At 40.4% G+C, this 22872-nt stretch overlaps 1 protein-coding gene across 2 annotated transcripts in view; it reads left to right on the top strand.

Moving 5' to 3' along the window:
- enox2 (ecto-NOX disulfide-thiol exchanger 2) overlaps positions 1-22872 on the top strand; it is a 192579-nt gene that overhangs the window by 33790 nt on the left and 135917 nt on the right. Inside the window, exon 3 of one of the 2 annotated variants that reach the window (XM_008294984.1) lies at positions 10378-10467. In XM_008294984.1, coding sequence (XP_008293206.1) covers positions 10425-10467 — 43 coding nt within the window. In that variant the 5' untranslated portion in view covers positions 10378-10424. Of the gene's footprint in view, positions 1-10377; positions 10468-20829; positions 20937-22872 lie in introns of those variants that run through there. The other variant, XM_008294992.1, reaches the window with a different exon arrangement.

Below are 22872 nucleotides of genomic sequence, written 5' to 3'. Positions count from 1 at the left end.
TAAGTGACCTGTTGTTGAAGTACCTTTGGCTGCGCTTACAGCCTCAAGTGTCCTTGAGTATGATGCAACCAACCAGGATTCGAGGAATTTCTGCCATTCTTCTGTGCAGATGCTGTCATACGACTGTGGACAGCCGTTTTCTGGTCTCTCCAGAGATAGTCAATTAGGTTAAACCTTGATGCTAGCTAGGCCAGTGAAGGACATTCGCAAAGTTGTCACAAAGTCCCTCTAGCTGTGCACTTAGGGTCATTATCCTGTTGGAAAGGGAGCATTCTGCCTAGTCTGGGGTCCTGAGCGCTCTGGAACAGGTTTCAATTAATAATATCTCTGTACTTTCCTTCATCCCCAACCAGTGTCCACGTCCATGCTGCTGAAAAACAACCCTCCAGCATAATGAGTCCACCGTCATGGTATTGGACATTTGATAAGTAGTTCCTGGTTCCTTCTGAATGCGACATGTGACAGGTTGAACAATTCAGTCTTTCACATAGTCGACTCCATTTGGACTTCCATGTGCCGCTCCTAGAGGAGAAGCTTCAATCTGTCACAAAGTGATGGTTGGCTTTTTGAAAGTTTTCTCTGGAGCTCAACCAGACTGACCATTGGGTTCGAGATCCTGGTTGTTTCAACATTTTTCCACTAAAGGATTGTAGAGGCCACTTTGCCCTTGAGAACCTTCAGTGTACCCTTCCTTAGATCTGTGGCTCGATACAATCCTATCACTGAGCTCTGCAGGCAGTTCTTTTGACCTCATGGCCTAGTTTCCTTCTGATAATTATTCTTAGCTGTGAAACCTTATATAGACAGGTATGTGTCCTTCCAAAGCATGCCCAGTCAATTGAATTCACAACAGGTGAACTCCAGTCAAGGTGTAGAAACAGCGGAGGGATGATCAGGAGAAATGGAAGGCACCTGAGCTAAATGTCAAGTGTCACAGCAAAGCATCTGAATACTCATGTCTGTGCTCACGCTGCCCAAAGTGTCACACTGCCTCTGCCAGCTTGCCTTCTTCTGATAGTGCATCCTCCTGCCATATCTTGCCCAGTTAAATAACTCGCCTGGTTGCCGTAATGCAAAAGAAAACGTGATTCATCTGATGCAGCCACCTTCTTTTACTGCTCTGTGGTCCAGTTCTGACACTCACCTGCCCGCTGTCGGGGCTTCTGGCAGTGGGTAGGGGTCAGCACTGACATCCCAACCAGTCTGTAGCGACCTAGCCCCATGTGCAGGAAGCTGCAATGCACTGTGTTTTCTTATACTTTCATATCACACTTATTAAGGTATCAGCAGTTCATTGTGCTGCAGCTCCTCTGTGGGCCTGGGGCACCTGGGATGTGATTTTTGACACAAGGGGTAAGCATACATACACATTTATAAGGAAGTGGTAGGGATCGACTCATATGGGGTTATTGTGGTGTGCTGATACTGATGCTGATTATTGGTAATCAAGAAAGACCTATAACCGATATTTGGAACCCATAATCATTAAATGTAATGTTTTAACAGCATGTGATAGCAGGTAACCTGTCATTCATAACTAGACTTCTTTGTTTACAAGGGTGACGATAACTGAATATGTAAAATAGAAATAGGAGTGATTAAATGAGGATGCTCACCTCTGTTTATGTGGGCCGACTGAGATCGATCAATTTGTCTCCTGCAGTTACGCTGCTGTTCTCCTCTATTTTCTTTATCTTTCACTGTTCTATCACTTGCTGAGGTCTATACTAAATTCCACATCTTAGAGCATTATTAATTATTGTTTTCCAGACTGTTTCAGCCATTAGCTGTTAGCGTAGCTGTAGCCACTGTGAGAGTCGCTAAATTCCTGGTTTGTGACCATGGCTTGTGTTTCTTGTTCAGTTTTTGCAGTCTCTGCTTCAGAGACATATCTGAAACCACCAAGAGAAGTGGCTGCATCAGACCTGAAGTAATGCATTCATTTTATGCATTTAGTGGTAAACATTATGTTCGCTTTTTTTTTTCTTTCCTTTTGCAGTTGTTCGCCTTTATTTATAGTACAGTAAAGACAGAGAGAAAACACAGTGAAAGACAGCAAGCAATGACATGCAGCTCAGGGTCCGGCTGGCCATATGTCTAACTGCAAACTTAGCTCCTCTGGGCATTTTAGCCCATCAGGTCATCTCATGCAGATTATGTTAAGTGGGTACCTCATTACCTTACACTTTGAAGGTGTGGCTAATGCATTGACCGTAAAAATTGTGTTTATTGACACAACTAGTACTGATAATCATAGCAAAAATGCAAGGAAAGCTGTCTAATATTAAAATGATGGATATTTTTTTTTCCAAATGAGGCATACTCAGGGCTAGAAGAATTGAGTTCCTGCAACATATCAGTATGGCTGCACACACTTATGCACACTTTAAAGTCCAATACTGTAGAAGTGTAGACATAGTAGATCTAGTAGTTTGATTCTCATCCTAGTCTATGTTAGGGACATCTTTCAGTGATTTTCAGACAAATGTAGACTCATCCGAGCTTTCTTTTTGTTGCCCCTGTGTGGGAGATGAGGTACTTTATCACAGAGATAAGCATGCAGGCTGAGGGACAACTACAGGAAAGAAAAGGTACATAAGAGCTAGTTGTGGAGTACCCATCAGTTCTTGTGAAGTTGGTATGATTAATCAAAAGCTGCGAATTGTTTCAGAGGGCGATTTGGTTTGTGCCTTTCCAGGCTGCTGTTTCCCTGCTGTGGAGACAAAAGATGAATGGACCTGTTGGGGCTATTATTGGGTATCTCCCTTCTCCATCACTATAGAGGCCAGTTGACTCCGATAATCCTCTTCTCATTGAGGGGATCCTCTAATCCCTGCTAGATACAGGTGTCTGGCCTTGTGCATTCCTCAAGAAGATGAATGCACTCAACAGTGTATAAAAATACATATGAAGATACATACATGCTGACACAGGCTAAACACACAGAATGTAGCCTGAACGAACTAACTAACTAACTAAGTAACGATACCTTGGTCCTCATTTTGACAAAAACAAAAAAATAAATAAGTTGCATTTCTGCAACAAACAAATCTAATTTTCCACTTTAATAACTCTCACGGTCGCATCATAACGCTCTGTCTTCCCAGCTGTTTTGCTTACACTCGGAGCTAGCATATTGGTAAGTATGCCAGATCTGAATCAAAATTTCAGAGACTGATTTCAAAGCCCAGTGTGAAACTTCTCTCTTCCCAGCTTCTCTGCTTCATTCATAATCATTAGTGTACACATTTGCCCAAGTTAGCAACTCAAGCTTTTTCTGAACTATAGAAAAGTATTTTAGAACTAAGTGTGTGGAAATGAAAAATGCTGGTAATAAGAAATATGATGGGGGGAGAGTGGGTTCCTTAAGAGTGATGAATGCCATTTGTTTTTGTGCCCACAAAGGACTTTGAAAACAGATTTTCTTTGCACTCCTCCCATTAGGAAAACTCCCATTTTCCCAAATTAAAATAGCCGTCATTATTCTTCCAAAGTTTAGGCTAATGCCATTCTGATGGTGACTAACCAGCCTATTTTTCTGTCCGCACAGTGGGAGTGTATGCTTTTTCTTGTTGGCCTTGATTTTGCCTTCTGGTTGTCATTACTATGGTACATTTGTGCAGTTTCACTGACTCTCAGTATTACACCACCTATAGATCCAACTGCCTGTTTATGCAAGAGCAGAACTTACCTTCATCAGCCATTCCAATCTTCTGTTTACAAGTACACAACTTTATAGTTGTATGTTCAAATAATTGTTACATTTACTTGACTCCTTCACATAGTTAGTTTGGTTAACACTGACTATATGCTGCTCAGTCTTTTCTTACTTGCAAAGCTTTTCAGTTATTTACAGAAAAAAATAATTAAGTTGAGTAAAACTGTACACACTGTGGTTGTGTTGTTTTTGATGATTATCTTCACCATATTTGTGAATGAAAGGTGATGCTTAATGTCCTTTCAGTCTAATTTCAACAAATAACATTTAACCAGCAGTGTCAATCAGGAAAAATAAATAATTTTAAAAAAGCGAGAACACAGCGTACCTTTCTGTAGCTACCAAGACACATTCGATGCTGCTTTAATTTCAGTCAAGGTATCTCCATGTACCGTCAGCTAGCTTAGCTGGCTAACTTAATTTAGTACATTAATATTAATGTAGTTGTATGACAGACTACATTAGTTACACAGATGTTCAAAGAAAGTGCATCACCCTTAAAAGACGTAATTGTTGTGCAAATCGCCTGTGGCAATATTTCTTACAGATTGGATCAGTTAGGATTGACGTGTACGTGATGATGTGAATATTGCATGAGTTGTTTCTTTCAGCTGTATGGTCGTGCTCTGCATGAGCTACAGTCAGTCAGTTGCTGGTGTCAGGGTGGTGCCTTCGAGATTTTTGTTTGTTTTCCTTTCACAATAGTAAGCTGAAGCTGCTTGAGATCCTCTGATGACATTTCAACCATAAATGTTTGTTGCAGATATTAATTTGTGAATATTTTCACAGTACCTGTCAAATACGAATTAGCTTTGACTTTGTTTTAGTCAGAATATAGAACTCTGTTGTTTTTGTTATCATTCTGAATCATCACCTAAGTGTCTTTTTACATTCACTGGACTTTTGCACTCCACAAAAACACTGAGGCGTTGCACCTAAGCCTTTCTGTGGTGGGAAAAATCCTCGTCATGGTTTGTGCCTGGTTGGTTAGGAATCTGTACTCCATTCATTTATTTAGTATTATTTAATTGCAAACCATGGGTCAGTGCTTTTTAGTTTGGGATTTTTTGCAGCATTGTCCTAACAAGCCACTTCATAGGAAACGAGGATTTCAGATGATTATGTGTTTTGAAACATAGGCTCAAATGTGTTAAAAGGGTTTTCTTGTTATGGGAATAATTTCCCTTTTATTTAAAACAAATCTTTTGTTTTGTGTGTGTGTGTGTGTGTGTGTGTGTGTGTGTGTGTGTGTTTTATATCCAAGCTTTCAGAGTGCATATCTGAACATAAGCCATTGTTTTCAACATGTTTCTCTATTCCTCATTCCCCAAGCATTTTGTTATCCAGCCTACATTGTTTTCTATATTGAATCCATGTGGAAACAGGAAACAATTGTGCATTCATTCATGAACACCACTTCATTGTATCCCGTGCTCCGGGGGTTAAACTAATGTTACCAAATTTCTTCCAATGAATCTTATGATTAGGTCATAGAAGGTTTGCAGAGTTAATCAAGACACCCCATTGCTAAATTTGGTTATATCACAGACAAATGCAAATGTAACACCTGTATAAACAGGGTAAGAGCGCTGGGCTTTCAACCACACTGCTGTTATTCCTCTTGTGCTGTCTGTATTCACAACAGAAGACATAATATTAGCAATTTAATGTTTTGCTGTAATGTGTGGGCTGACATCAGGGCCAGTCAAAAAAGATGGCACGTCTTTAAACTTGAGCTTTGACTTAACATGTGTTGCAGAGTGTCCAGACCTTTGAATACACAAGTCAATCAAAGACTGTGATTTTTCTACAATGCTGTTGTGTTTTCCTTCTTTATAATTATGCTGAGGATGTTAAATAACCCAAGACAATTCATTATATCCATATTGATTTACCTTGTGTACCTAGAATTTCCCCATTATGGTTCGTAGGTAATAACAGTTAAATGAACATCTAAGAATACAAGCAAATGTTCGAGTCTGGCCCTCAATGAACACATTTTGTTTTTGTATTGCACAGCGGTCGACTGAGAAACAAGAGAGTTGAGTTACTAAACCGACCAAACCACATTACAGCACCAGCTCAACAGTGTGATTTGAATGGATCAAACATTCACAGCACTATACAAGTTCTTGACTGAGCCACCAAGTGACCCATAAAAACATATAAAACCAGAAAGTGAAAATATCAATAAATCACTGTGGCACAACTAAAGATACAAGAGTCCCTAAATTGCACTTGTATGTTAATTTGTAGAGAAATGAAATACACATAAACAGTTAAATGAAACATACATCAGAAAAGCAATCATGTCAAAAGTATAATTTGCAATTCTTAAGAGATGTTTTCCCCATTTAGGCAAAGGCAAAAACTGATTTCTGGGAAGCAAATAGGATTCTTTATTGTTATGAAGGTTGGCTATCATTAACTCAGATGATTCTCTGCTCTCATTCTCTGTCATTACAGTCCCTCCCTGGTCATTGATTAAACCCCTAAAAAGTCATCAGAATTGTGTATTCCATGAAAATAATCTCTTCCTGCCTTGTAAATGGTTCAGATGTAACTCTGCACTGTTGTTTCTTCCCCATGCCTTTCTTCCCCTCCTTGCTCAATGCAGCTCGAGCACACCAGCTTACCGATGACTTTGTTCAAACATTGTACTCTGCGCTGCATAATGCCAAGTTGTAAAACTGGAGTAATTTAGTGGAAACTGAAATATGATAATGATACAAAAAGCCCCACCCTGCAAATTGACACCATTGGTTCCTTAAGATTATTTTGAACAGTCGTCCTCAAATGTATTCATACCCTTCCATTTAAGAAAAGGCAACATTCACAATAGTCACTCAAATAACTAGAAACTGAAAAAAATAATGATAAATTAAAAATTGATAAATTGGAATTTAGTGAAATTAGACATGGCTTTTGAATTGTGGTTGAAATAAAAAAAAAACAACAACAACAACAACAAACAAAGCTGTCGTGGACAAATTAGAGCACTTTGCTGATGAGTGTTGTGGCGTGTCCGTTTTTTGAGACAGGAGACCAACAACTTCTGTCTTTTAATGCTATTTATTCTACAATGGGATAATTTAATTGATCAAGGATCCATCACTGGTTCAAAAAATAACAGTCAGCAAGTTGTTACTCTGTTACCAACTTCCCCAGCAATGGATGGGGTTTCATGTAAGCATAAACATTTTATTCAGTGTAGTGCAAGGTGATTGGCTACTAAACACACATATTTAATTTAAATAGTAAGACGTGAATGGCTATCTGTTGGGGAGGAGCCGTGGTTTAAACTTAGCTCTCCCTCCGTTGGTGCACAGATATGTCCATACCTCTTGGCACATGATTGACACACGATTCATCCAATCCACAGCATCTGCACCCTGTGAATGAAAACCTCCCTACTAACAACTCCCACTCTCTGGATGTCAGTACTGAAGTGGGCCAAAATCCACATACCTGTCAACAGGTGCAGACGTGTGAGCTACCGAAAACACTTGATTGCAGTGATTACCTCAAAGGGTTGGTCAATGAAATATTAGTTTACAGGTCTTATCATGCTTGTTTGCTTGTTTATATATATATATATATATATGTATTTCTGTTGAACCACAATTCAAAACCAGTGTCTTCAAATCAAATCAAATCAAGTTTATTGTCATTTTGCTGGACATACACAGTAGTACAGGCAAGATGAGAGAGCGTTTCTTCAGGATCCAATAACTTAAAGCAATTTAAATAAAGAAGTGTTTGCATATCTGGATCAGCAGTTCAGCATTGTGACAGCTTGTGGAATGAAGCTGTTGATCAGTCTGGAGGTTCTTCCTGTAATGCTCCGGAAACATTTGCCTAATGGTAGCAGTTCAAACAGTTTATGGAGAGGGTGTGAGGAGTCCCTGACAATGTTCAGTGCTCTGCTCCTGCAGCGGCTCTGATTTTCATGATTGTCATGATTTTCATTAAATTGTTATTTGTCTTTACTTTTGTCAATGCAGTGACAGCTGTTTTTTTTTCTTTCTTTAATGGGAGGGTATGAATACGTTTTCGGACGACTGTATGAAAAACTGAAAGTCTGACCCTGTGTTTCTGAAACTGTCATTAGTAAACTCCAGTTTTAAGGAGAAAATGCTCAGCCATAGCGTTGACAGCTTATTTTAATTATGTGTCTTCTATCATAAAATGGCGTGACGGTACACATGATTGCGCCAAAAATGGACAGGCTTTTTTGTTGAGCACACAACCAATGCAGCCAACTTCTTTTATGTGTGAGGAACTCCGTTTGAAACTCTGTGTTCCACTGTCTTAGAGATGCCAAACGCAGACCAGCTAGAGCTTGAAGACCCTCCACTATTATTAAAGTCAGCTGCTTGGGAACACTATGCTTTCTCAGTTAACTACGGCGATGATGGACAACGACAGGTGGACCAGATGAAAGCTGGCATTGTTCAACTGCAATCAGCTATGTTGCTGGCCGTATGTCGGACTTGCTCACTAATTTGAATGGGAACATCAGGGGTACCAGAAAAAAAATGAAGTGCAGTTACAAACCCTTCTCCCTGTGGTATTTAAGCAGCTTCTTGCTAACAACTCAGACTGAGCCAAAGCAATAACAAATGGCATGTTTTTTTTTTATAGCAGCTATGAAAGATAATTTAGATATTCGACTATACTCTCTTGCATAGATCACAGGTTTTAAACTCATGCTGAATGTAATCGAGCCTCATTATGAAGTACCATCCGATCCACGTTTTAGCCAGCAAGCCATGCCAGGCCTTTCTAAACAAACACAAGCCACAGTTGTCGGCAACTCGTCCAATGCATTCACTTTCACCCTCACGATAGATGGGCGGACATGCAGGGCTACCGAGAGTTACTGCTGTTCAAGTAGTTAATTTACTGAATGCTGCACTTTAATGGATATTATGTTTTTTTTTGTTGTTGTTTGTTTGTTTTTTTGGGGGGGAGAATATTTGTGTTTCTCTGTCCTCATGTGAGGCTGAAAGCTGCTCATGTGAATAAAAGTACAGTGGCGTTTAAGCAAAGTTAATTTTCTAAATGCTGCATCTTAATGGATTCTAATTTATTTGAGAGAATATTCATTTTGATTTATTTATATAGATAATTTGTTTTTTGGGGGGAAACCAGTTGCACAGACAGACTATTTTAAAGACAGACACAGCCACAGTCTGTAACCAGTGTGTAAAAAGAAAAAAGAAAAAGAGGCTGTTTAATGTTATGTATTTCCGAAAGTGTACCAAACAGTGACCTCAAAACAAGGGTACCATATAAAATACACTATATGGACCTGCTAACAAGGTAAAACCCTTGATTTTCATCAGGTGGCTTAATCTGCTGTCTGTATTTAGATTGAACTTGTGAAGCATTTCTGTTTAAATCTAAATGACAAAGGATCCCAAAGCATGCTTTTCTGGGTGCTGTTGTTGACCTTAACACTGTGGCACCACCAAAGCTGAGCTGCCACAGGACTTATTGTCAACTGAAGTCAATGTCTAGCTCTTCAGGCTTACTGCATGCTTCGTAGTGCAGGCTATAGAGGAACAATTTGCAGAGCTGTGCGTGCATGGTGGCCTGCGAAGATGCTGTGAAGATGCTATTGTGTGTGCCAAGATCTTATTGCACTTGTCACTTACAGTCCACGTCAACATAAACGCAGCTTCATGTCACTGATAAGAATGTTATCACTGCTCGACATGTAAGGTTTAGAATGACAGAAGTGATGCAGAAAAATACCAAGGCGGTTACATGAGATATAGTGGTCCATGATGTCTGCTTTATGTGACATGTGCTTTATGTGTGGGGATGTTTTTTATTTTTATTTTTTCATTTTATGGAACTTTTATTCTCTTGGGCTGTGGCTAGCAGTTTAAAACAATGGTGGGAATTGTCACATTTATGTATTTGCAGTTTTTAATGTTTGAATTTCATTTTTTATGACTAAAAACCACAATGTAAAATAAACTGCATCTCAGATATTGATATTAAAAACTTGTCAAGTCCTTTAACTAAAGGTAAAGTTCCATGAATGCGGCATAAATGTCTTTCTATAAGAATTCAGACGCTGCTGTCAGCAGTGTGGACTGAGGTTTGGGGATCGCTGTGACCTTCTCCGTGGCCTGAGAGTGTGTTGGCATGGCATGACTGATGCAGATTATCATAGCTGGAGAAAGCCAATTACTCTGGTCATCACGACACCCTCGAGGTCTCTCGTAGTGGAATGAAATGCATTACAGAATTCTCTGTGCATGCTTCTGGCAGAGTTTAGTATTTCCTCTATGCTGATCCCCCCAGTTTGAGTGTTAATAGTGCAGTCAATGGGACCCTCCCGTGCCTCAGAGCCCTCTCCGGCTCGGATGAGCTTCTGCTCCACAAAGCAGGGAGGTCGTGCCTTTTGGAGAAGCGGATGAATTACAGTCTCCTCTGTTTGTCTTCTCTCTCTATTCAAGACAAAGCCCTTTTATTTTGGCCCTTTCTTAAAAGCTCCCCTCACTCAGTGTCCTTGAACGACGACAGAATGAATAAGTCGGGTTGTGAGTTGTGGTATATGGGACTCTTCTGTGGTATTTTTGTGAACATCACAAACAGTGACTGATCAGACCTTTTGTTATCCTTGGTTTTGTTTTCCAAAACAGATTTGCTACAAGACCAGAGACGCTGAGATCACACCCGACAACGCTGCATGTGTAGGATGTACAAAGACTACAGATCAAGTCGATTCGCAGGTAAGAGGCCTGGATGCATGTTACTGCCAGTGTGTACTGTATATGCAAGAGTATTTTTACCAAGCTGTATTGCAGAGCTCCAGAGGTGGTTATTTTAATGAATCCGAAATCTTCACATCACACAAAGACAATTTGCTGGTCAAATCTTTGCTTCACACACAAACAACATCGTCAGTTACCCTTTAAAGGTCTTATTTTGTATCTATCTCTGAGGATCTTCCTCTTTTTATTCGCACAAACCTCAGATCCTCCTTCATGCTTTCCTGGATTTGATATATTTCTCTTTAATCATGTTTATTTTTTTCCATGTTCGCTTTGGTTTCTTTTTGTGCAGACATAAAAATCTACTCTCAATTATTTGTGTCACAGCATCTGATCCAAAATATTAATCTCATTTATCCTCACATGTATGATTTATACAGGACTCAGACACAGGGAGCAGTGATGCACAGACACACTGTCACAAAAACATGTGAAGGCTCTTTCTGTTTGTGAACCTAAAAATATGCAGAGAAACATAACCTGTCATGTGAAGGAATTTTACATCAAAGTTGTCTTAGTGTGGTACAAGTGTAAATGTCTAGCTAAAGACAAGATTTGTGAACTTTCGCACAGTCTGGAAAGTGTTCTTAGCACATCAGGGGAGCTACATCTGAGAATCCGGTACATTAATTGGGATTCTGGCACAGTGTGTGTTGTTAGCACCTGTAAAAAGTACATTATTGGCTAATTTTTGGCTCCTGAGTTTTTCATTTCTTGTTTTGCCAATTATTGTATCAGTTCAAAAGAGAAAACTGAAGCTAGTCTACATAGATTATATTTACTTCATTTTCCAAAAAAGGATGAAATACTCCATATCATCAGCATGTGCAGCCAGTTAAGTTTACTTGAACTAGTCTGCACTGTTGCAGATGTTTGTTTCAAGCTCAGCAATGAAGAGTATGTTCTTTAATTGCTCAGATGTAATTATTAGATGCAAATTATGGATCAAGAAACTAAATCGCTCACACTCTTATGCATTCACCAACTGAATATTTCCCTCCCTTATGCAATGCTGCAGAACTGTGCAAGGTGCTTTGCGTCTCCGACACGTCATTCCCATATTTTAAGTGCACAGCCATGACATTTTGTACATGCATGGTTCCCAGATAATTAATACCTGTGAGATTGGTAATTTGCTGACCTTTCCTTTTTTTTTTTTTGTACCCCCCCTTTTCTTGTTCTCAAGTGAAATACCTTGACAAGTATGGATGAAATTTGGTACAGATGTCCATTTCCCCCTGAAGATGGACTGTAATAACATACATGGCACCTTAAATTTCCATCTGCTGCTGTCATTGTGTCAAAATTGTATCTTACTGGTGCTTTATTTTTTTTCACCAAGTGCCTGTAAAAACTGTTACTTAGCAAACGGCTAATACACTCTGATGTTCAATGTGGTAAACATTTTAACTCGCTACCATTGGTGTGTTATCACTGTTCTGAACACGTTAACATTCCCACGCTCAGAGCACGACTGGTAAAGCCTTAGAAAGCCACCAGCACCCGTACCTTGTTATCATATATCTATATAGGCTGCTTTACAGTATTGCCTTTTTCTTGCTAATTCATTTAACTAACACAATAAGTGCACAACCGAATAACCATGCTCATCAAATGGACAATTAGCTTTGTATGCAATCAAGTGATTTATTATGCATTACATTAGGCATGGTATTGCCGTGTTGCAGTCAGCTGTTTGCATGTTCTTGAAAACAATAGAATCCTACAGTACATTGTCTGGAAATAGGAATTGAACCGAGTAAGAAACTGACGGATTGCTTAAGAGAAAGGAAAGAGAGGGGGGAATGAAAAGCGCCTTTCTTGCTGGGCTTTGGCCGATGAGTGTGTCCTTTCCCATTACTCTCACACAGCGCAATATGCAGGTCAGTCAGGTGATAATGAATGCTCTGTCTGATACTTGGCCTTTCTCCTTCCCTCCTGCTTGTCTGGTCCGCGCTCTGTTCTGGCTTCGCTCTTTCTTCACCCTTGTACACTGCCGGGTTTTCTACGGTATTCAGTGCATTTGCCTTCGATGGGTTTAATTATCTCGCAATCTCCCCTTCGTCCATTCAAGAGCATTTCACAATTTAAATGTGTCTCGGGTCAGTTTGCGAGACAAAGAAGAAGTCAAGTTTTCTGTCTCTTTTTTCATTCATTAAACTCTGACTTAAACCCACAGTCATCTCACAGCAAAACCTAATTTTGTCTGATTTATACGGACAAAAAGAAAAGACACCTTTTGTGATAGACTATTTGCTTTTGTCTCCACAGTGCACGCAGAACTGGATGAGCTAATCAAATTCTGTTCACACTAACTCCCGCTGCATGACCGTCCGTAATAGTACGGCGTGTAACAGTGCATTCAGCTGCCGTCTTGCTGCAACACGTGATCGTGGCTTCAAGGGTTTGCGCTGACATTTCTTGTAAACAATCAAATCAATTATGACTGAAAAAATATTTGTATTTTTTGTGGAAGCAAAAAATAAATAAAAAATAGAAATAAATTAAATGTAAACTGTTGTCACTGAATTTTAATTCCATTTCAGACGGACAAATAACTGCTCTCTAGCTTAGCATTCTTCTCGTTTTAGCTGTCAGGTCTGTTTCTTTAAAACTTGTGTGAGCAGCACTCATAATTGGCTGATAAATGATCCTACTAGGTGTTTTTATAGGTGATAATTAGTTTCTTTACGCTGGTGCTTACTTGTTTTTGCTGTTTTGCTGAGTGATGAATTTATTATTAGCTTGCAAATATTAGAAATACCCTGTGAGATACGTTACATAATACATTCAGCAATTACGACAGCATCTAAAGGGTTGTGTGTTTGTAACAAAGATGCTTCTAAGGTTAAGAAATAAAAAAAAAAATATCGCTGTAGAACATCAAATAAACAGCGGCATCCCATCAAAGACAGATAATGGCTCCTGTGCTGGTAAAAGATGTGCAGATACGATGGGTATTTAAAGATAATTTTTTAATCAAAAATCTGAATAAAATACTAATTAGATTTACAGGATTTCAATGTGGATTACTGTTTACAGATGAGGCTTTTTCACTTGTGTACAATAGAATATTCCACAGTGACTATTTTGGCACCTTTTCTGACCTATATTTATAGCAACGATTCATTTGTTCTTCAAAATGACAACATATTTCACTATTACAGTCATCAGAAGAGATATGGCCAATGCTGTGACCAATGCTTGGCAAGAAAGTCAAACTTCAACTATTGTGTGTTGAGAAAAACAACATTATTTGACATTTTCTAGTATTCAAACAAGGTTCTCTCACCGTTCAGGTTTACTGCTGCCTTTGTATCTGTATTTATAGGTCAGCGTGTAATTTATCGATTTCAGGACGAGTAAATGTTCTGTTTTAATGGAACATGTGCTAGAACTGGTCTCTGAAACTTGGAGGGAATCAAGTTTCCACTTTACTTTCTGTAAAGTCTTTTAAACCTAAATTCTCCTGCCTGTTTTTGTTGTTGTTGTTGTTGCTGCTGCTGCTGCTGTTGTTGAGCTCATGATGGAAGCTAGAGGTCTGTCTACAAGACATTACCTGCCTTTGTGTTAATGTTGACTTGGGGGCAGCGAAGTTTCATGCCTGTGTAAGGCTGATAGTACATTTGGTGCCAGGAATCCCAACACGCTGTGCACAGCTGCCAAAATGCACCTCGGTGCCTACTTGCTCTTATAAACCGATTTTGCTTTTATCAGAGGACTAGCAGAATTGGAATGCAGTGTGTTAATGTTGTATAACGAACAAACACGATTTGTGATCACCTCTTCTCGTGGCTGTATTGGTGGCGATGCATGAGTGGTGTTTCGAGTCAAGTGATTCTCTGGCTGTGAATGATTGTGGGGTAGCAAGCACTGTTAACAACATTTCAGCAGTGCAGAGGGGTTAACAGTTGTTTTGCACTCTGTTTGAGACCCATTTCCATCAATATTCATGTTGAGGGAAAATACTCCAGAGAAAGGCCTGGCCTCCTTTTAGATTTAGCGCTATCTGGTTTCCAGAACAGATGCTGCCATCACCAAGGCACCTACAGTAACTCCCTCCTCACATCATCATGAAAACAGTGGCAAACATTGTTTTGCATCTCATAACATGTTGGCTGCAGTTACTTTTTATGGCACCTTGTTACTCCTCCACAACTCATTAAATTCATCCAAGGAGGAATGCACCAGTATGTGAACTGGGACACCGCAAAGCTCACTTAATGAGGTGTGACTTAAACTGGGGAGTCACCTCAACCTTTCCTGTCCTGACGATCATCTGCTAACCATCAGTCAGGCTGTGGGGATATAAGGAGGGAGGATAAGAAGAAGGGATAGGTAATTAGAAAGGGAAGGATTAAGGAAGATGGAGGTCAAAGATAACTACCAAGAACCCAGAAGACAGAGTTGTCTTCATCTCCAGGACACATTTCTGCATTGGCTGTCTTCCTTTGTACAGGGCAGCGGAGGTAATGACATTTTTCACTCGTGCCTGAGCAACAAACCCAACGTTCATTGATCTCAAAATGGACGCCACCAAATGCCACTACAGTCATTTTAAACTTATAGGCTTTGTGCTGAGCAGAACCTTTTTAAATATCATCCGTTCTCCCTCTCTGAAGGCCGTGTGGAGCAGCTACCTGAACCCTGTTGTTTGACTGGAAAGGGCATATTGATACAGCATGGTGCACTCTTACCAAGCGAAAATGGCACTGTGTGATCTGGCAAATTAATCGATAGAGGCAGACAAACAGTGCCAGCATCTCGTGGGAGATTTAGTCATAAATGTTTAGTGGAAAGGGAAATATTGAATAAACTGAATGTTAGCTAAGAAAAAAAAGGCCATGCCTCTCAAAACTCTTGTTAAAATTTTACTGATAGTTGTTGATGAGACCAGCCTGCATTTACTATGCAGTAATTGAATTTGAATTATTCATTATACGAGGTTTCCCTTTTAACTAAACAAATGTATTGAGCAGGAGATTAGATCTAACTGGGTCAGCCATTCTATAGATTCCTGCTTTATTGCATGAAACTGATGATGGCACGGGTGGGATGAGACGGACTCATGATTTATGAAATTGTGTCCTTTCACGTAAGAAATCATGAAATATTTCAGACTGAATGGCTTACTTCACGTCAGTTTCAAGTCCAGCAATTTATTTGAGTAAAGAGGGCTCTAATGTCACCAAACACACACGTTCTCACGCGAAAACCGTAAAAAGCAAGCCAAGGCTGCTTTCATCTGCTGAGGCACAGAGTCAAATTAGTGCTTGATTTGAATGTTTTGCTACACTAAGCAGGGCACGGAAAGAACCTCATTGTAAAAAATAAAAAATAAAAAAATCAAGACATCAGACAAACATCATTCCCTATGGACATCGAAATTGAATGAGAGCATGCACTGACTGACTGTTACTCATTACCGCTGGCTGACAGGGGTAATTGAATTCTGCCTGGAAAACATTCCGTTTATTTATGACAAGTCTTTTCTGGTGAAAATGTGCACAGAGCAAAAAGACAGCTATCAGTTAGTTGCTTTACATTTTTTATACCCATAAATGCATGATCAATATGCAGCTCCAGGCTGGTAATACTGGGATTCTGTCTGCTGATACTAACATATCTTAAATTTGTCCAAACTCTGTACAGTATATTTTGGATGCAATTTTTTTTTTTTAACTGACTTGGGCATATAAAGCAGGGAGCTTACCCATCCAATATTTTTTCAAAGGCTAGGCTGTTGTCCAAATGCTAGTGGAACAAAGGTCCCCATATTGTTGTGTCATTTTGTGAAGTCTTTCCAAGTATCCCCACTGTAACGTAGCCTGCATAATCCATACTGGGCTGCTGGGGTTGGCTGCCTACAAACACTTGAGTTTCCCCTTGATTAGTCTTCAGCGACAGTCTGTGAAGTTTTATTTTGAAAGTGTGGTATTTATATAGAAGCTGAGACAGTAGGTCTGTACATAATAACAAATCAAGTCTGAATAGAAGATGCTCCTCTGCAGTTGTTTTTGTGCTGCCTGCAGTTTAGATTCTTGTTAAATTGTACCTGCAGAGGGAAGCTCTCAGGTGGTATAATATTTTAAGTCTTTTTCATATTTGAGATGAATCTCTGTAAGATCATTGTTTGAATATCCTAATCATCCTCCAGCAGTGGCTGAATAAATATGCAGGAAATAACAGTGCATACTGATAAAGCTATGTGTGTTTTTTTTTTTGCTGCAGGAGAAGCCTGACTCACTGACAGTAGATGAAAGACACAGCATTGTAACTTAGTGTCATAACTGTACTTCGAATCAGCCTGACACTTTGTTTGTGGAGTTTGTGTTCTTCTGACTTCACACTGGAGTGGAAATTGAGAGCAATTTTGAGTTTTGGAAAAAAGGGAATGGCACTCTGGCCTTTGGTAAATACTTCTATTTGCCTTTTAAATGATTTTGTGATGGCCGTGGAAAAAAAAAAGTTTATAGTGGGGCAGAGGAGAGAATCATTTGACACAGCAGCTATTTTCTAAATATATCCGAGGCTTATTGACCTGAACTACGCAACCTCAATCCAGCTTTGTGTGAATGTGCATGTTTGAATACAGCTTTTACCTTTGAGTCCATAATGCAGCAGTTCTGCAATAATTCTGAACGTTTATGGAGGTTATGGTATTAAGTGTTTGTCGAAACCCTCAGAGTAGTGTTGGTTACGCTTTAGGGTTTAGGCTCAGTGATCGTTGTCAGTCTTGGATATGATGAGTAGGTTTACTGTGGCCTTCTGTTCAGTTTGAGGTTTGACTGGCGCTCTTTTAATGTTGCCATATTGTTGGTTTAATACAGTCGACTGAAGAATTAAGACCAGTGCTGATTTTATTGGTGCCCCAGTTGTGACTTTTTGCATGGATGCACCTTTATTTGCATTTTTTTCTTTCAGATTTTCTTGAAATTCTGTGAAAACCAACCTTGTTATCAGCAGACTTACTTAGTGGATGAGTTTTCCTAGATGTGCTTGAACTCATTTACAGTTTGAACATGTACAGCTCCAGACAATAACTTTATGTTCATTCAGAGGCGGCTGAATTGTATCGCATTACACTGATTTATTTATTTATTTTTATATTTAATCCACCATGGCTGTATGCACAAGGAATAAATATTAGTCACTAATATTATTGGTCAACACCTCACGAAAACATTTTCAACATTATAATCTTCATAAATGTAGGATTCTAGATAGTTGCAGCCATGTGGACCGAACAAACCGAAGCAACAGCTAATATGCTTTGCCGTTCACGCTCCTAATACAGGGGAAAGTACTTGGAATAAGGTTTTCATTTTCTTCAGGAAAAAACTATCAAAGTGTCACTTGAAATTTTTCCAAACTGAGCACATTGCTTAAATCACCCTAAATGAAACGTAAGCCTTTTTGACATGCTGTTACCATTAGAAGCTGAATTAAGTAATGAACAGTTGGTGTCAGTGGCTCTCCAGAACGCCGTCCAAAGGGAGTTAATGAGATGAGGGATAAAGGACGGCTGACCACCGCAGTGATAAACTTGATAACATTCTCATGGATATTCTTCATATCTCTGTATGCAGCGTGGTTCTAATTATGGAAGTATAATAGTGTTTGCTCTCATGTTTTGCAATTAATCTTTTCACTGTGTGTTGATCAAACCAAGACACACTGTTCACACTCGCAGAAGCCTCAGTCATTTTTAGCAAATGTATTGTTCACAGCGTGAGAACAAGATTACACAAATACTTGAGTGTAATGCGTCTTAGGAGTAGGCTGTATGTACGAGAAACCATCACAGAGACTCTGCGGATCAATGCAGAAACTTGAATGACTGCAGGTACTGTTACCAAGCAGGCAAACAATGTTACTCACTGGTCATTAGGTGATTCACTCATGCCGAGAACAGCTCCTAAAGAGCATAAATAACATAATAACGTATTCACATACATGTGAGGCACATTAGATGGATGGTGGCCTTTTTAAGCTTTAAAGACTTTATTTCCTGCAGTCTGCAGCATTTTTGCGTGCCAATTTCATAATTTTCTGCATCGATTTATGGTGGATATGTCTTTATGTAGAGCAAAACAATACATTCAGGCACCAGGTCACAATTTCAAAAGATAATGGAATATAATTCAGTAAGGCTCTCAGGCATTCTCTATTGCTTTTGATGTATTGTGATGTATACGTCGTCTTCAGAATGCTTACGGTCACATACAACAAGTTGGACAAATAGTCGGGGGTGGAGCCAAGCGGTTGGCTAGGCTACCACACACAGTGTAGCCACCAGACACGACCAATAGGCTGTCAGAGGCCCGCACACACGCTCAAACCCCTCATCTCATTTTAGAGTTAGTACGTCCTCCATTCCTCTCCTCGTGTCTGAATCCCTCCCACCAGAGATGCACGGTGAGGAAGAGACACAAGGAGAGAGAAGTCAAGGCAACAAGCATCTGACAAAATAAGACGTCCTCGCCTCGGAATCGTTATTTTAAAGTGACGTCAATTAAATATGACGCGTGACACAGCTGCATCAGCTGTCCATACTTTTGTTGTAACCCACCTGACAGACATTCTGATGGAGCGATATGCATACGATATGCGCAAGTTTGTCAGTCCTGCTCCTGTCATGGTTTGTATATTCCAGCTGTGTCACACCTCTTTCATGTCACGGATGCAGAAAAGACTTTAACTAGGATACACCTGCACTTCCTTCCTCAGAGCTCCCACAGGAAGCCACCTCGATCCTTGATCCTCTCTCATCAAGACGCATTTGAGGAACTGAGACATCCTTTGCGATAATGCACCAAGATTGATTTCCAGTTCATGGGCAGGAGGACGGAGGGTGGAGGAAATGAAGAGGATGGAGTCAGTAAATTAGAGATGAGCCTATAGAACTCGATCTACATCTTGGCAGAAGTTTTTTTTGCAGAATCATTTCTCTCTGTTTGCTCTCATGCATGTGCATTTTAACAGCTCAACATTCAACAACTAAGTATTTCTGACCAACAAGGAAAGGTTGACACTGATTTAGTAGAGATTTAAAGAGTCTGCATTGTAACCACTGAGAAGTGTATAGACAGTTCAAATGAACTAATGAGTTTTTACATAAAGAATTAGTTTTTGTTTTAGTTAAAGCTGTGGATTTTAGTTGCAGCTCTTGTACAAACTCTAAAACCGGCTTGAAACAAGGTCTACAAACTGCTGAAGGTGATTGGTTAAGAACTTGCATCCAAATTAAGCAAAAGCTGGGATGGGGACAGTGCGATATTGTTAGTAGGTGGGTTGCAAATTAAGACATTTTAGTCATAACAGTCCCATGTAATTTAAATTGCAGTTATTTTCTGGGCTTTATCAATTATGTAAAAAAATAAAAATAAATAAAATTAACATTTTTTCCCAGATTGTTAATCAAGGGTTAAATTAAAATGCTTATTATACTCATATATATAAGCTCTCATGTACTTGTACCTGGCAGTCTCATAATAATAAGACTTAAAAAAAAAAAAAAAAAGAAGCACTATTTGTCCTACAACAGCTTGCCGAACCAAATGAACCAGACATTGTGTCACCCCAGTAGGAGTGATGGTTTCAGCGTGGCCAACCCCCTGTAAAAAATCTCGCTCTTTCACTGTATTTATTTCACATCCTACAGCAAATCTCGAGCCTTAACGATGACAGGATTCCTCTCATCGCGTTCACGGACGATCTTTACGCGACGTCTCCTCCTCCAACTGGCAACGCTACAGAATGACACCTTCTTTTAACGCGCAGCTGTCAAAAGTTTGGGACAAATTAGTCGGCTTTCATTTGCGTGTGGCCGCACTTTAGGATCACAAATATATATATGTGTGTGTGTATATATTTAAAGCAAACTGATTGTTGTTGATCTTTCGCACGCACAGGTTGATCGCGGTTATAGGCTTTTTTTTTTTTTTGCAGCTCTCCGTTTGAACGACATCGGCTCCACACCGGTGCTCGCCTTTATAGCAGCTCTCTCTCTCTCTCTCTCTCTCTCTCTCTCTCTCTCTTCCTCTCTCTCTCTCTCTCTCTTTCTCTGGACACCTTCTCCCGACCCGATCAGTTCGCCTTTGCGCGCTGGCGTGGTGCGTCTCCGGCGAACTCGGCGCGTCGTGAGGGCGGGCTCGGCTCACCGCAGCTAAAAGGTCCCGCTTCGACTGGCTGCTCTCATTGCAGTCCAGTCTGCCGAGCGGAGCGGACTGACTGACTGACTGACTGAGCTTCTTCCTCCCCCCTCCAACACCCCTCCTCCTCCTCCTCCTCCTCTCTCTCCACCAGTCTCCATTCAAGGATTTCTTTTTTTTTTTTTTTTTGGGAACTCCGTACACTTCGTCCTACGAGCACGGGACCGATCGCACCTCGCCTCGTGTGGACAATGTTTCTCTTGCAGTACACAGGTACAAGTTGATCCCACTCTGCTTCATTTCTGCGTCTTTTCTCTCCCTCTCCTTCCTCCTCCTTCCTCTCTGTTGACAGCGAGAGATGTAGTTTGGCGTCCGCACGCTGCTGTTACTTCTGTTGCTGCAGGCTGCTGCTCTGTATCCTTGCATGCAAGTCTGCGGCATTTTGGCCACATTTTTTCCTCAATTCTGTTGATCCAAGTTAGAAGAGCAAAGCTGGAGAGTTGTTGTTTTTTTCTTCCACTAGCTGTGTTTAGTCCTCTGTGATTGTCGGGCGGATACCAGCTGTTGAGACCGCAATGCAAGAGCTGTGCTGCCTGTCTCCAGCGTGGTGTTTCATTCCCTCCTCCCTCCACCTCCTCTCCGTTCTGTCTTTCATCTGTGGTGCCTTGTGTGTGTGTTATCATGATAAACGATCAGCACTAATTCCTTGTAGGTATTCTACACTTGCTTGTCAGCGCGGCGGACAGGAGCTATTCTCTCCTCCTGACGCACGCCTGCCTTGCTGATGCTGTTTATGGATGGAAGTTTGCAGAATTATATTCCGCGCTGACGCCGGATCGCTGCTATTGAACACTGCATATTTTTCACACGCGATCCACTCCGGCTTCTGTTCTGTTTTGTCCTGCATTGTCGAGCTCGGTGAGTCACATTATAGTAGACAGGCCCGTCTTTGCAGGGGCTTGTTTTTTGCGTTATACATTACAAGTTGTTTGGTTTCTTTTGCTGTTAGGGTTTCCGTATCGCCACAACGCACAAGCAGCTCCGGGTTTTAAATGGGACATTTTCCTCTGAGCTCACAGGATCTAATTAAGCAGGGGGATGATGTTTGAACTCTCACATTAACCTGCTTTCCTCTGCTTTTCTTCTGGCTCTCCCTTCACCAGTTTTCTCTGTTTATAGTCATGGTAAATTTACCTCAAATGTCCCACAGCCTTTTCTTTTTTTCCTCCTCATGTCTGTGTGTTCATAGCTTAATTGCTGCTTTCCTTTAGCTTATAAAAGCAATGACTTGTGAAAGATTAGTCTCATGGCATTAATTTGCCATTTTTCAATGCAGTAAGTATACTAACTGCAAAAAATTGAACTGGAGCCAGCTAGATTTCCTATCCCCCTTTCCCCCAAAATATCCTTTTTATGCTTTCTAACATTTTAGGGACCTAGTTTTCAGATCTCTGCAAAGGGCAGCCGCATATCTGAAATACGTTAAAGCAGCATTTAAATGTCTCAGTAAAGTAAGATTTAGTTACTTCTGCAACTAAGGTTATTTCTGAGCTTAACATTCTTCAGTGCTGTGATTGAAGTAGTTTCAGATATGGCATGCTGTCTCAAAAACTGCATTCTAACCAGGAAAGCAAAGGCTAACCCCCTTTTTGTCCGGTGGATGAAAATGCATTTCTTGTCCTTCACACATTAGAAGCTTTTTGTTTCTCTGCTACGCTGTCGTTTATCTTGCGCAGACAGAAAGGATCAGTTTCCTCTCTCCTCTGTTTCCTTCCCTTCCAGAGGCACAAACATGCTTTGAATCAAATCGAGTGAATGGAGGTCGAGTGCCTCCCTATGACCAGTGGGAGAGAAAGGGGTCCATCAGCCTTTGTGACAGCCATTTACCTCCACCCTGCTCTAGTCCTCTCTGATCAACCGGCGGAGAATCTTTAGATTGCCTTTAATGGCACGAAGGAAGGGAGGGGGAGGGAGGGAGGGGGGGGCACTTTGCTTAGATCTGTCAGAGAGGAGAGATTTAAAGGTTGTACATAGAGTGCTTGAGAAGGAGCTTAAATATTTCAGCTCTCTTTGGCATAGGATGATAGTGCTGCAGAGCAAATTAAGACTGAATACAGAGCGGACTGCTGTATAATACCAGGAGATTTGGCAACTTTGGAAACTCTCAAATTTTAATTGGTTGCTACATGACAAATTGTGGTTACTAAGT

This window comes from Stegastes partitus, unplaced genomic scaffold (genome assembly GCF_000690725.1).
Source record: "Stegastes partitus isolate 25-593 unplaced genomic scaffold, Stegastes_partitus-1.0.2 Scaffold22, whole genome shotgun sequence".
In the NCBI taxonomy this organism is placed as follows: domain Eukaryota; kingdom Metazoa; phylum Chordata; class Actinopteri; family Pomacentridae; genus Stegastes; species Stegastes partitus.
This window is presented reverse-complemented; position numbering and strand designations above follow the sequence as displayed.